Genomic DNA, 14,227 nt, shown 5'->3' with positions numbered 1-14,227 from the left:
AAGGCTCTAATAAACAGATTTAGTGATCATTATTAATAAGGAAAAGCAATGTACTTACTTATCAGTGTGTATTCATATCCAAATATTGTGGAAGTTCTGCATTTTTGTATCTTCAGTGGGGAAAAAAATGTCCACACCACAGACATATTTCCCCGTGACTGATCACTCCAAACAACACAAAGTTGAAAGTATTGTTTGAAGTATTTGACAGAGCCCAAGTCATTTCCGTATGAGCTTTATGAAAATATCTGCAGATATCAGCGCTACACTTACTATCAGCACACAGTCCTTCAGCTTAAGGATTTAGACATCTGGTCTGCAGAAGTGCCCTTGAGCAAGATTGTCTGCCTGCACTGGACGTGCTGTTCTCCAGCATAAATGGTACTTTAATGTCCCTCTAGAGGAGGGCAGAAAGCTAAATTTGAATTCCCCGCAGAGGCCAAAGTAACTACCACAGAGTTATCGTCTTCTGTGGGGAAATCTCTAAACCACAGCTAACGTCCAATTCCTCAGATAATTCCTCAGAGAACGAGTGTCAGTTAAGGACAAGATTCCCACACTCTTATTCACCATCTTATTTATAGAAGTATTGTAGATGTTAACACACATTTGGAAACGTGTGATTTACAACAGTCTGGAGTAGTGCAATTACATTTTCTGCCCCCAAATCAAAGCCACAAAGTGTCTGTTGGAAAGATTACAGGCAGCACTTTGCTGCCATCTGTTGTACAGTGTGAGTTACTGCAAATTACAATGCCTTCTGCTACTCTTGGAAAAATGTGTTTGCTTGTTTGTTTTGAATATTCAGAATATTTATGAAACAAGTAAATAAAACACAGTGCTTGTCACAATAATCTATAATCAGCTCACTTTAGAATAATGTTAAACTATTAGATCATGAAAATAATTGCCATTTATAATTGACTATTGAATAAATGTATGTATTTTGATATAAACTAGAGAATTATTACCTACATCATTGGATTTGAAATCCAATCCCATCCAAAGTTATTTCCATAGCACATTTAAAAAAAAAACAACAGAGTGCTGTGCATCGCAAAAATAGACAGGATATGAAACAATGTAAACTAAAAAAAAAAAAAAGCAATAAACAGAAAATATAAAACCAATAAAACACAAAGTAAAAGATCAATATATAAACCACTAGAACTGCCAGCTCTTTTACACGGTCAGGCAACACCAAGGAGAAGAAGACGGTTATTAGTCAAGATTTAAAAAACGAAAAGTTAATAAGTTAAATAATTAAGACATGTTCTGATAGATTACTAGTGAGCTAAGAAAGTGTCGATCTTATCTGTTCTACTTTTATGTAAAGCAACTATTTTTCCATTCATTACATTCTCAATATTTTTATTTGACCCTTTTACAACATTCAGTTGTGATTCGTTGTCATAATGACTTCTAGTGTTTCTTCTTAGTTGGATTGAGTGTACACGTCTTGGGTATCAAATGTCCATATCCTCTCTTAGGTGACCACCGACTTGTACCACGTGCTGGTCAACAACGGATACCAGCTGGACTGCCGAGGCATGGTCAAGGTGAAGGGGAAGGGGGAGATGACCACTTACTTTCTCACCAGCGGTCCCCCGGGCAGTTAACGACAGACCGGCCGCCTGCGGAGTGACTCCATTGCACTGACAAGACGGAGAGTAGCAGAGAGACTGAGCTTTCAGCCCAACGATGAGCACCAAAGCACGGCACGAACACACTGGGGACAGGAGACGGCTGACAGGAGACGAGCTCAGCTTGTCTATTTGTTGTCGCGTAATAAGATGCACACATGTCGGACGTTGTTCTCATTTGAGGGCTTTTTTTCCCCCAAGCTGCTTGAGAGATCAGGAAGCCCAGATGCCTTAGGATGGAAGTGGCTATGCTTATGTTTATGAGCAATAGTACAAGTATTTCCTCTGGAGTCATTATTTATTTTCATGCAGATGGATTTTTGTGACGACCTTGTACAAAACAGAAATTATATACATATAGAATAATAAAAAAAATTTAAAAAAATGTTTCTTAGAGGAAAATATGCAAGGACAACATGAAGGATGAAAATGACCAAAGAACAAATGTTTGATATGAAACACACACATGCAGTACATGATTCTGTTCTAAAGTACAGTAACCTCAAGTAACCTTAACCTTTATTCATCTTTAGACAACAATGGCCACGGTTACGTCACCGTCACAGATAGGGACGGACGTTTTTTAAAAAATTTTTTTTTGCTGTGGATTTAATCGTGAAGGAACACACACACACACATACACACATACACAAACACTCATGAACTTGGATTCCTGTGTTTCTTATCAGGGCCTTCTTAGTTTCTTCCAGCCTTGTGGTTCACTGACATGTGTGACTGATTTCTTGGTCTCTGCAGTGTATTTTTGGTTCAAGCCAAAAAAAACAAGAAGTTTGAAGCGAAAGAAGAACTATTGCATTATTACCACGGTACTGCAAGAGATTGTTAAAACACTTCTGAAACATTTTATATGTATGCGTGCGTGCATGTGTGAGTGTGTGTGTGTGTGTGTGTGTGTGTGTGTATGTGCGTGTGTGTGCACTGGTGTCGGCACACATAACTGAATGCTGGTCTTTACCTATAAAGGGACATACTGTAACTTTTCACTGTGAGGTTTTTATGATACTGTATGACAATGCTTTCTTGCCAAACTGGTTGCTGCAAGGCATGTTTTGTATTATTTTCGGAGTTGTGTGTCCATTCCCGATTTCTTTTGTCATTTTGTCAATGATAATTTTAGGAGAACGGCGTCCACGTCTTTTACTGGACTGTAATTTTGACTGATTTCATTCCAACTCAAATAAGCTAAAGCTTACAAAACCCTATATTTTGGATTGTGTAATAATGTTTGGCTTCCTGACAGCGTCAGGATTAACTGTATACCAGAGTTCTCCATCTGCTCACTTGTATTGCCTTGAGATTTTGCAGATTTCAGGTCCAACTTCTTAATGGACCAACATTCACAACTTTACACTACAGTATTTGACACTAGCTAGTTGTATTTGGCACATGGTGGCTTATAACCCCCAAAACTGGTTGTTCAAAACAATAATCATATGAATGTAATGTATTAAAATGTTTTTTGCCCACAATGAACTACTACTGAAGGAAACCACTCTTTACTTTGCCTTTTGTTTCTGGGGAGAGAAATGAATCATTGTATTAGAAGCCAAAGCTGATCGGGCTTCATGTTTGCTGTAAAGTTAGTATTGAACATTCAGACTCACTTTATGTCTGAGCCTAAATCTGTTGCCTTTAAAGGCTGCAAGTCAGTTCCTCACTTCTGCTTGTCGCTTTCTGAAAATTAAAGGTCAAAAAGACAGCTTGTTTTTTTTTTTCCTTTAAAAGGTGGCAGAGTTGGAGATATAGTGCAATGGTTTAAATCATGTCCCCATGAAAAACAAATTAATAAATGGCATTTTTTTTTTTGCATTGATTGTGTGTTGTTTGTGGATTCTATGGAGTACACAGCAGAAAGAAATAACTCATGGTCATGGTTCATTGTGGTGAGAGGAGATCATATAGGATTTTGACAATCTAGTGTATTTTTATAGATGCAAAACACTGGACTAAAACTCAAGACTAAGTTTGTTAGTTGTCTGTCACACAGTTTACTTGAGAACACGGCTTGGGTCAGCTTAGTGGAGTTTGTTCTGTTCGGCTTAGCTTTCCCGTCAATCAGCTGTTTGCAATCAAGATTTCTCTCTGTGACAGTAACCTGAGAGACGCCTCCTTCTCCTTTTCTGAATAAATCAGTCTACGGTTTCAAGGGGGCGATACAGGAGAGGGTATTTCATGGCTTACACATGAATAATGGATTTCTGTTGAGGTGATGGCAATGTTCACTTACAGCACTCTATGTTGAACATTAATTAAGACTTGTAATCCCTGATGAAAATATAGTAATGTTACAAGCTTATGATACTGGTGTGTGTGTGTGTATTATATATGTGTGTGTGTATGTATGTATTGTGTGTGTATGTACTGTATATGTATTGTGTGTGTATGTATACATATATACAGTATATGTCTATGTATATACAGTATGTATTGTATGAGTGTGTATGTGTGTGTATTATACGTGTATGTATGTATTGTATGTGTGTGTGAGTGTGTGCGCATAATATATATGTGAGTGTATATATGTATTGTATGAGTGTGTGGATTATATGTGTATATACATATATATATACATATATTGTATGGGTCTTTTATGTGTGTGTACATGTATATGTATTGTGTGTGAGTGTGTGTGTATTATATAAGTGTATGTATATACGTGAATGTATATACAAATACACTGAATACACATATGTGTTTGTACATGCATGAACAACCAGTTATGAGGGGAAAATAGCAACGCAATGTGAATAACAACATAGACAACGATATATATATATATATATGTGTGTGTGTACATACATATATACATATATTTACATTTATTAAGAATATCAGGACCACCTTCTCTCTTTGATTATACTTTTCACAGCGATTTTAGCAGATGTCGTGCAACAGCTAAAAATATTGGGCAGATAATAAATACGAAATGCCTCACACACACACACACACACATATATATATAAATATATATATATATATACACACACACACATTTATATATAATAAGTTCACATACGTGCATTTTCATCGGGGATTGTGAGGAATTTAAATGTGCTCTCACTAAACAAAGCACAAAGAGCTCCTGTGTTAACAAACACTAGGAACTTTGTTTCCGGATCTGTTAAGTCAACAATATATGTAGCACATTGTTTGCTTGTAAAGAAAGTGGTGGTTATTCATGCACCATCGCTGCTGCTGCTGCTGCTGCTGCACGGAAACACTGTTGCGCCTTTTTTTTTTTTTAAAGGCGCGTCGTCACCAGCAGGGGACTCACAAACTAATCATTTCAACAAATGGCACCTGCTCGTTTCAGAGGAGAAGTCAGAGCCGCTGTTTGCTGCTGCCTCACACTTTACTACTCATCTGCAACTTCACGGAACTGGAGACATCACCGTCACCGCCGTCGCGTGTTCGTTTGGCATATTTGACACGTGAAGAAGGGGAAGCCTTGTTTCGTCACCCGGAACAGCTGGAGTGGACTGATTTGGGTAAGTGGCGGCTTTTAATTGTTAGGAGCTATTTAACCTGTTAGCATTCATCAGCGTTGATGTTCGGAGTGACTGTCAGAGGTCATTCGGGGTTTCTGTCGTTGACTTCTGCTGCGCATGATGTTCAGTTTAAATATGGTTTCATTCAGACTAATCATTCATCATCAGTATGATTATTAAATCATTCAACTCCTGTCTTTCATAGTGTGTCCGAGTCCTGACATTGGCCACATATTCTTAGCATCACCGCCTGACAATGAGATGTCTCACAGTGATATTTTTGACCTGTCAGTTCACATTGTGTTGACATATTTCCCTTTCCTTGGGTTAGGGTTACCCACCTCGCCTTTGTTCCAACCGTGGACACATTAAACTGGATCAACTGGTTGAGTTTAGTGAAGTAGTTTCCTCTTTCTGGAACAATAAAACAGTTTTTTTATTCACTCTTTTTTTTAAAAGATGGAAAATGAAAGCAAACCCCAGTCAGTTCAACCTGTAAATAGTGAACAGGAGCAAATGGTCAGAATCAGTTTTATTGCTATTAAGTTTTCAACATCAAAGCAATTTGCGCCAGTGTTTTGTTGCCACACAAATACTCACAAGAAAATGAAAATAAATAATAAATAAAGTCACGACTAGCCACAATACAGATTGAAGCAGATTATATTAAATCTGGAAAAAAAAAAAGGAAAGCTATTACTTAAAAAAAAATAGCAAAATGCAATATAGCTTATAAGTGAGTACAATACATATTGGATATTATAATGCTATACATATATACATATATATGTACATACAGTCTTGTATAAAGTAGCTTAAAGGGATACTTGAGAAAAAGTACAAGTATCTTACCATAAAATGACTTTGGCAGAAGTTGAAGTCACTTTTACTAATATTTCTAGTAAAGTAAAAGTATGTAAGTATGTGACATTTACTGTACTTAAGTATCAATAGTAATAAAACTAAAAACTATAGTGTAAAGCAGCTCATCCAGCTCTATATAAATACAGACCATTATCAACACTTCTTCTGATTTTATTTGGTAGTAATGAGTAACAAAAATATAGAGAGAGAGTAAACCACATTTATCTGTTTTGTTAAATGAAGCACAATTTCATCTTTTGCAAGCTGGGGGGATTTAGTTGGCAACCCAAAATAAAACAAAAGAAATCTCCTGTAAGCCATCTTTCAAACTTGACCCAGCCTGTGGCTTGAGAAGATAATAAATGAATCATGAGCAAGTAAGAGTGAGTCTCTAACTGAACACTGATCACCTAAAGACAAGCTGATGTCCTGTATTTCAACAATATCCTGTTTCCCTGAGCCGGAAACATCTTGCCGTTGTATCAATGCAGGGTGGACCTACGGTCCTGTAATGCTCCATGTAGCAGACTCTACTTCCTGCAGCAAATGACAGCTGATCATTGCTGGTGAAGTGTCATTGGAGCAGGTGTCTTCGTTATGGGCTGTGCTTCACTTATTATGTAGCATGGGAGTTGCAGCTTGAGCAAGCAGTGTGTCACAGCTCACCTGCTGCCACGTGGGTCCTGGAGGACTGTGGCTGGAACAGGTGAATTCAGGTGTGCATTGAGAGGAGTGGTGTGTTTGTTCACTCTCCTCCTCCCCCCCTCTACTCTCTGTGGGACTGTTTCTGTAAGAGACTGTGAAGCTGGCTGAATTACTCGCTGCTATGACAGTTGCAGAGACGCACAAACCGGTTTAAGATACTTCTATCTTGCATTTCTGCCTCTTTTTTTTATAATGCTGGGATGCCTCAGTGGGTGTAGAGGTGGGGGAATCGAATGAAGTGTATTTAAAAGAGCTTTGTTGAACATTTTACAGCCAGTTTTTTTGGAGGAATTCGATTTTTGTTATTGTTTTTGTTTCAACAGCCTCGGGAGACACATTTCCTTAAACATGCGGCCGTTCCTGCGCCGTCGCCTGTCCCCTCTGAAACTGGCGATCCTTGGGGGGACTCTGTTCATGGTGGTCCTAGTGGTTCTTCAGAGGGACGTCAGCTCTACCTCTGCTGCAGACCCCTGGTTTCAGGAGCTGGTGGACAAGAAGGACAAAATGATCATCATGGTTCGAGAGGCGGTCAACAACATTGGTTTCCAGATCCAAGCCCCGCATCCACCACCAGTACAGGAGCAGCCCACCCACGATTCCAAATGTCCTCCTGGCCTCTACACACAGACTGAACTGAAGCCTCACCTGGAAAGGCCGCCGCAGGAACCCAATAGCTACGGGGAAGATGCAAAGTCATTTCAGAAAGACCACATGACCCCAGAGGAGGAGAAGGAGAAGGAAGAGGGCATGACGCGACACTGTTTCAACCAGTTTGCCTCCGACCGCATCTCACTCAGTCGTGGTCTTGGGGAGGACACAAGGCCTGTGGAGTAAGAACGAGCTTTAAAACCATCTGAAATAATCACTGTTTCACCAACAAGCTGTTGACGTGCTCAGCAGGTCCACATAATATCTCAGCCGGGGGTTAAGCTCACGGTGGCAAATTTACACGTATTTTCATACTGAGCTCACCATTAGGTTTGTAAATGTCATAGTTAAAAGTCTAATCTGATTAGAACCGCAGCGACTGAGTTCAGTACAGCAGCACGCACTCGTCAGTAACTGAGATAACTGAGACTGAGGCATTATCTGTGTTGCTATAAACAAGATCACTTTCTGTAACTGTTTATCCAACTTGACATGAGAACATGTCACATGCTTGATAGGCCTCTATTTGTTTCACAGAGTTACAGTCAAAAAGTAGCCTTTAGGTGAGCTATATACAATGTCTGTTGGTCTGTGGTCTGTTAGGCAGTATGACACTCCGCACGTCCTGTGAGTTTCATTGCATCAGACTCACACTTACACATGCTTCACTTGTGAATTCTCGCTCTCTCTGCCTGTCTGTCTGTGTTTTTATGGCCCGCCGCTGCTTAGGTGCGTGGAGAGGAAGTTCCGCCGCTGCCCTCCTCTGCCCAACACCAGCGTTATTATAGTCTTCCACAACGAGGCTTGGTCCACCCTCCTCCGGACTGTCCACAGTGTTCTACACACATCTCCTGCTATCCTTCTCCATGAGATCATCCTGGTAGATGACGCCAGCACAGCAGGTACTACACTCCTGCCACAGCATATGCAAACACTCACCGACAGAATATAAAAGACTTTGTTAAGTCGCTGGGTGACCGTGAGAGAGGCTCGGAGTTGAGTTTCATGACTGTATTTGGGGTAGAGCTCAAATCCTGTTAAGTGCTGTGAAGTTTAACTGTCAGTTAAATGAGTGTAAACAGCGTAAGGAAGCACACATGGGCTCTTCCTTAAGTGAAAAACAAGTTATAAGTAACGTATTAATTATGTCGACCTTCAAACTTTCAGTGCAGCGGTCCAGTTGCAGAAGGCGTGAGCGTCGTTAAGATAACACAAGGGTGTTAACGTTTTTACTACAGCATACAGCGTATGTGTGTGTAGAGACAACAAACTATGAAAGTGTCCGCACCTTTCCAGCGAACATTACCACAGTGCTGTCACCAACTCGACATCAGAGAGATGGAGACGATGTAAACACATGAAAGGACTTCTCCACCTTGCTGAGCGTTGGCAGAGAGGCACAGTTATGAAGAACTCTGTCACGTGTTGGTGTTTAACGGCTTATTGTCTGAGCTTGAAATATTCTTTTCATTACCCTTACGTTCCATTACCCTCAGCTGGGATGCCTATTGTACCCAAACTTCCCATTTTGTCACCAGAGAAGCTGGTGACATGTGGTTGGTGAGTTCACATGGGTATTCACATGGGTGCTTTTCGAAGGGAAGTCAAACCCATTTTTACCAGCAGTGTTTCCACTCTATTGCCTTTTTAAGTTAGAACAACACTGGAAAAACCCATACTTTTGGTTGTAAGTTTACGTTTGCACCTGTGAACAAAACCCAGCATCACGCGCTGGTTTGGTTCTTAGTTTGCTTAGTGTCGCATTTATAGCCACAGTTTGCTGATCACAACTGGAACTGACTGCAATTCTCACTCTCTACTACATGGTTTCCTGAATGTTCTCACCTAGACAGAAATTATTAGAATGAATTAAGTTTGAGGTGGATACAATGATTTGATTTTATCATTACAGAGCACCTCAAGGTCCAACTGGAGGAGTACGTCCGCCCGCTGAAGATTGTCCATGTAATCAGGCAGAAGGAAAGGAAGGGCCTCATTACAGCCAGACTGCTGGGTGCCAGTTTCGCTCAGGGAGAAATCCTCACCTTCCTTGACGCACACTGTGAGGAAACGCACAACATCAATAACCAGGCCACTCACTGTTACTGTTAATCAATAGCACTCCCAGGGTTATTTATCCGGGTTTTGGGACAAATTAAAATGTCTTCGCCTTCACTCAGTACTCAATTTGCAGATGAATATAATATTAAATCTAAACATAATTCATAGCTACGACATATTGGAGAAGGAGAGTGATTCATTCTAGCATGATGGAGAGAAAGGCCAGAAAATGTGCCTGTGATTATTTTTGTATGGCACATAATTGGATTTATTTCTAAAAGCTAAATCTGAATGTTTTTCTTTTGTTTAGAAACTATTCAGATTATGCTCTATTTTCAATATTAATGCCCACTGTCAAATATTACCCTTCAACTTTTAATTTGAGCTACCAAGCCTAGTTCTCCAACCATATGTTCTAATATTACTCAAAATGATCTCAGTGTGATCAATAGGAACAGGTATAAGCAAATTCTTTAACCTGATTATTGTCTGTTCTTGGACCAAGACTCCTACGAAAGCTTCTCAAACTGTTTTTATTCCTTTTTTTTAAAGACCTGCTAAGAACAGTCATCCTCACCAATTTTATTACTTCACACAATTTAGATATCTTATTCCTCAGTGAGCTTAAATAGACAGACTCCTCCCCTATTGTTGAACTCTGACCCCTCTTTCTAATCATTCTTGAAAGCCTCAAGATCCACAGGCCATGGTGGGGTGAAGGCAGTAGTTTGTAAGAACCTTCATAAATGTGTCCAATTTAGTTTTTTTAAAGCCATAAAGAAATATTTTACTATCATAGCATGTTATCTGACAACCTCCTAGACTGGGGTTTCTCAATCCTGGTCCTGGGAACACACTGTCCTGCATGAGTTAGATGTTTCCTTGCTCCAGGGAATAGGTTCTTTTATCAGGCTTCCTGATGAGTTGGCCATTTAAATCAGGTGTGTTGGAGCAGGGAAGTGGGTCCCCATGACCATGATTGAGAAGCACTGCAAGTACAATATTTATCCTAGAATTCTCCAAACGTTATGTGTTCTGCTTTACTTTATCTGTTCCCTTTTTGATCTATTTTCTTAACGCTGCCAAGTAATGCAACTCTAAACAAAGATCTCTCGCCTTCCTCCCCTGGACAGGTGAGTGTTTCCATGGTTGGCTAGAGCCATTGTTGGCCCGCATTGTTGAAGAACCCACCGCTGTTGTTAGTCCAGAAATCACCACAATTGACCTCAACAGCTTTCAGTTTCACAAACCTGTGGTCACAAACCGCGCTTACAACAGAGGGACATTTGACTGGAGCTTAACGTTTGGCTGGGAGGCCATTCCTGAGGAGGCAAGGAAGCTGCGCAAGGATGAAACCTACCCTGTGAAGTAAGAAACATTGTGTGGGTGTCACAGAGAAACACCCGGAGTCGTTTACTGTATGCGCCTCAAGATTTTGTACCTGCCTGTGACATTTTCAGAACACCTACTTTTGCTGGAGGTCTCTTCTCAATCTCAAAGAAGTACTTTGAACACATTGGTACATATGATGACCAGATGGAGATATGGGGTGGAGAAAATGTGGAGATGTCATTCAGGGTCAGTCTCTGTATCTGGCTAAAAAGATCTTTCTCTTTCTATCAAGATTGGAGTCTTAATTGCTGAATGTCAAAATGTATTCATAGGTGTGGCAGTGTGGCGGTCAGCTAGAGATCATCCCTTGTTCTGTGGTTGGCCATGTTTTCCGCACCAAGAGCCCCCATACTTTCCCCAAAGGTACAGAAGTCACTCGCAACCAGGTTCGCTTGGCTGAGGTCTGGATGGATGACTACAAGAAGATCTTCTATCGTCGCAACAAGAACGCTGCAACCATGGCCAGTGAGGTCAGTGTGACCTGCGGACAGTGATTTAATGTTGTTGAATGCGCATGGATACAATGTCATTTCTTCACTGTCACAGCACAAGTACGGGGACGTCACTGACCGTCTGAATCTCAAAGAGCGGCTTCAGTGTAAGAATTTCACCTGGTACCTCAACACAGTCTACCCAGAGGCCTTCATTCCAGACTTGGCGCCAGAAAAATACGGCGCAGTAAGTCACGTTTCCCTTTTTGCGTGGCACTCGCTCACATGTGCAGCGACATCTTAACTGTTGTTGTCCGTCTGTGTTTGCACCAGCTTAGAAACTCAGGATCTAAAACCTGTTTGGATGTCGGCGAGCACAACGAGGGAGGCAAACCTCTGATCATGTACACCTGTCACAACATGGGAGGCAACCAGGTACAGTGATTTACATTTGTAAAATGAAAAGGCCAGTGGGTAAGAATTAGCGCTTGAAAATGCTTATTCTAAGGCTACAAAAAGATTTTTATTTAAAAGTGATTATACACTTAAACAAACGTGTGTAATTAATTTCTGCCAATAAACCCTGCTTAATGTTGAACACTGAACCTTCAAGAAATGAAGATATTTTTGAAGCTCTGTGTCAATTTAGTTTCTAATTAGATTTATCTCTCCTCCAGTATTTTGAATACTCATCTCATAAGGAGCTGCGCCATAACATTGGTAAGCAGCTGTGTCTACATGCCACTCCTTATCCAGAGCGGGTGAAGATTGAGCTATGTCAGCGCAAGGGGAAGGGCACCAGTTTATCACCACAACAGGAGTGGGTCTTTACAGAGGTTTGTATCACAATATTGATTTAATTATCATGTCTGACAGCTAAATTTATACAGTATGGCTATAGCATATACACAGTGTACTTGCATCTTTTTTATTTTTATTTTAATAAAGGAAACTGCGTGTGTTGACTTTCTCTGATGCTACTTTTCAGGAAAATCTTCTGAAGAACCCCAGCAGTGGAAAATGTTTACAATTAAAAGAAGGCAGAACTAAGATGGACGACTGTAACGCCGCTGATCTCTACCAACACTGGTCTTTCAGCTGACCTCCCAGTGTTCACATCAGGTGACCTCTGGCACTCTGTGCCCCTGTCCTCAGACTCTACACTGATCCAGAAGAACTTTGTGCTGTGAAGCTTGGGGCATCTGGTAAAAGCACAATGACTGATAAAAAATGGAGGACAGAGTAAAGACACTCACATCAGATGATGATGATGAAAGGACATACACTTTTTAATTTATTTATGGGGGAATCTCAGGAAGGAAAGACATTTGAAGTTGGGGGACACCTATTACCCATTGAGTGTGGAAGGTATGTGTACATGAGTTACAGCTTAATCATGGGGTGAGGGCTGTAAACTGTAATGATCTTAATTCAATGAATTTACATTCTTATATGAAACATCACTGTATAGTGACCTGTTTTGCTTTCTATGGCAATGAAATAATGCAAAACGTCTCCTGAGGACCAAGAGATTAATAGTGCAGAATGATTAACTAATGAAATATACCAGCAACCAACAATTAGTTGTCCTGGTTATTATTAGTAGAATGTTTTTTTATGTTGTAGGCAGGTGATTGTTGTTAATCATTTACCCAGTAAACCAAACCCTGAAGGAATGATTCACCGAGTTTTTCTTGTAGTTCCTGATGCTACACGTATTAAAAAAGAAACAATTGGATTTAGAGTTGGGGTTGCATTTAGTTGTTTGGACACAGTCATTACTCAAACAACACTGTGAAAACCGCCCTACCAGAGGCTATTTAGTGATAAGGACTCTTTCTGTGACAAAGCTATAGCCTCTGTTTGGTCACAGGTGATGTTTGCACAACATTTGTCCAAGGTGTGGTTGAGCAAGGAACATTCCTACTCCTGAATCTTGACAGAAAGTGAATGGGCTGGATTTTCTGCAGTTTGCTAAACCTGCTCTTATAGAATGTGCACATTTACCACTGATGCATTTACTTTTGACTAGTACACTTAAAGCATGCATGTCTAAAGTGCGACCTGGGACCAAAGACAGAATTTCATGTGGACCTCTGTATGAACCTCCACACATAATTGTTTAATTTATTTCTATTACTTACTCATGTTTAGGGGCAGTAGGGAACTTCATACCAGCACCTTTTTGATTGGAAGGGCATCTTATAGGGCACTACACTTTTCTCCACGAGAAAAGCACTCCTTTGGAAACAAACACATTTTTAATGTATATTTCGCTTTAGAGGCTACTTATAATGACAATGTTTTTATATATACCATTTTTTATACCACTCTAGAGTAAAATAATCATCGTCTTAATCTATTCACATCTTATTCTACAGACTGAACAGAACTTTGTTTCTCACAGATCGGCACAAATATCACACGGTAATCATTTTAAATGTGTTTTTTAAATGAAAATGAGAGTAACAATGTAAAAAAAACTCCATTCCCTCTGATATCGCAAATCATGTGCAATTATATATTTCTTTGTTGGAGCAAGAAAACGTGTAAAATATAAAGGGCAGTGGGTCCCAAGGACCAGGATTGAGAAAACCTGCTCTACAGAGTATTTTGCATGCGTCTTGTGATTCAAGGGAACTTTAGTGCACTGCATTTTTGTCCATTAGGGCAGTGGTTCCCAAACTTTTCACAGTCCCATACCCCTTCAGACATTTGACCGCCAGTCATGTGTCCCCCAACACACACATCAAATAAAATCTCTTCAAATCAATTTTTTCTCACCAGTTCATTTTTTATTTATTTTTTTTTTTTTTTTAAAGAAATCTACTGCAATGTTTGGCTGAATTTGACTGTATGTATATTTATCCCAGTTTGGGAATCATTGCATTTTGTAGTGTGTGTACAACCACCTATACCTGCGTGTCACCACACCTGTTGGACTGAAGGGGCTGGAGAGTAGCGGTGTTGCATC

At 40.1% G+C, this 14,227-nt stretch overlaps 2 protein-coding genes across 5 annotated transcripts in view; both read left to right on the top strand.

Moving 5' to 3' along the window:
• The window catches only part of LOC131468568 (adenylate cyclase type 6-like), a 33,171-nt gene extending 29,698 nt beyond the window's left edge, over positions 1-3,473 (top strand). The window contains exon 24 of the mRNA XM_058642966.1: positions 1,491-3,473. Within this exon, the coding sequence (XP_058498949.1) occupies positions 1,491-1,619 (129 nt within the window). The 3' untranslated portion in view covers positions 1,620-3,473. The remainder of the gene's footprint in view (positions 1-1,490) is intronic.
• Positions 3,474-4,966: 1,493 nt separating this feature from the next.
• On the top strand, positions 4,967-14,026 carry galnt6 (UDP-N-acetyl-alpha-D-galactosamine:polypeptide N-acetylgalactosaminyltransferase 6 (GalNAc-T6)). 4 transcript variants are annotated; one of them, XM_058642295.1, is made up of 11 exons: positions 4,967-5,152; positions 7,045-7,551; positions 8,099-8,271; positions 9,282-9,431; positions 10,564-10,798; positions 10,891-11,008; positions 11,095-11,292; positions 11,369-11,500; positions 11,587-11,688; positions 11,931-12,089; positions 12,242-14,026. In XM_058642295.1, exons 2-11 carry the CDS (start codon positions 7,070-7,072, stop codon positions 12,353-12,355), a joined length of 1,863 nt encoding a protein of 620 aa, XP_058498278.1. In that variant the 5' UTR covers positions 4,967-5,152; positions 7,045-7,069; the 3' UTR covers positions 12,356-14,026. The 4 variants fall into 4 exon arrangements, with proteins under 4 accessions (XP_058498278.1, XP_058498281.1, XP_058498279.1 ...); XM_058642298.1 differs by lacking the exon at positions 4,967-5,152 and adding an exon at positions 6,575-6,722; XM_058642296.1 differs by lacking the exon at positions 4,967-5,152 and adding an exon at positions 6,575-6,732.
• Positions 14,027-14,227: the final 201 nt, after the last annotated feature.

The sequence above is a fragment of the Solea solea genome, chromosome 11, assembly GCF_958295425.1.
Source record: "Solea solea chromosome 11, fSolSol10.1, whole genome shotgun sequence".
Classification (NCBI taxonomy): Eukaryota; Metazoa; Chordata; class Actinopteri; order Pleuronectiformes; family Soleidae; genus Solea; species Solea solea.
This window is presented reverse-complemented; position numbering and strand designations above follow the sequence as displayed.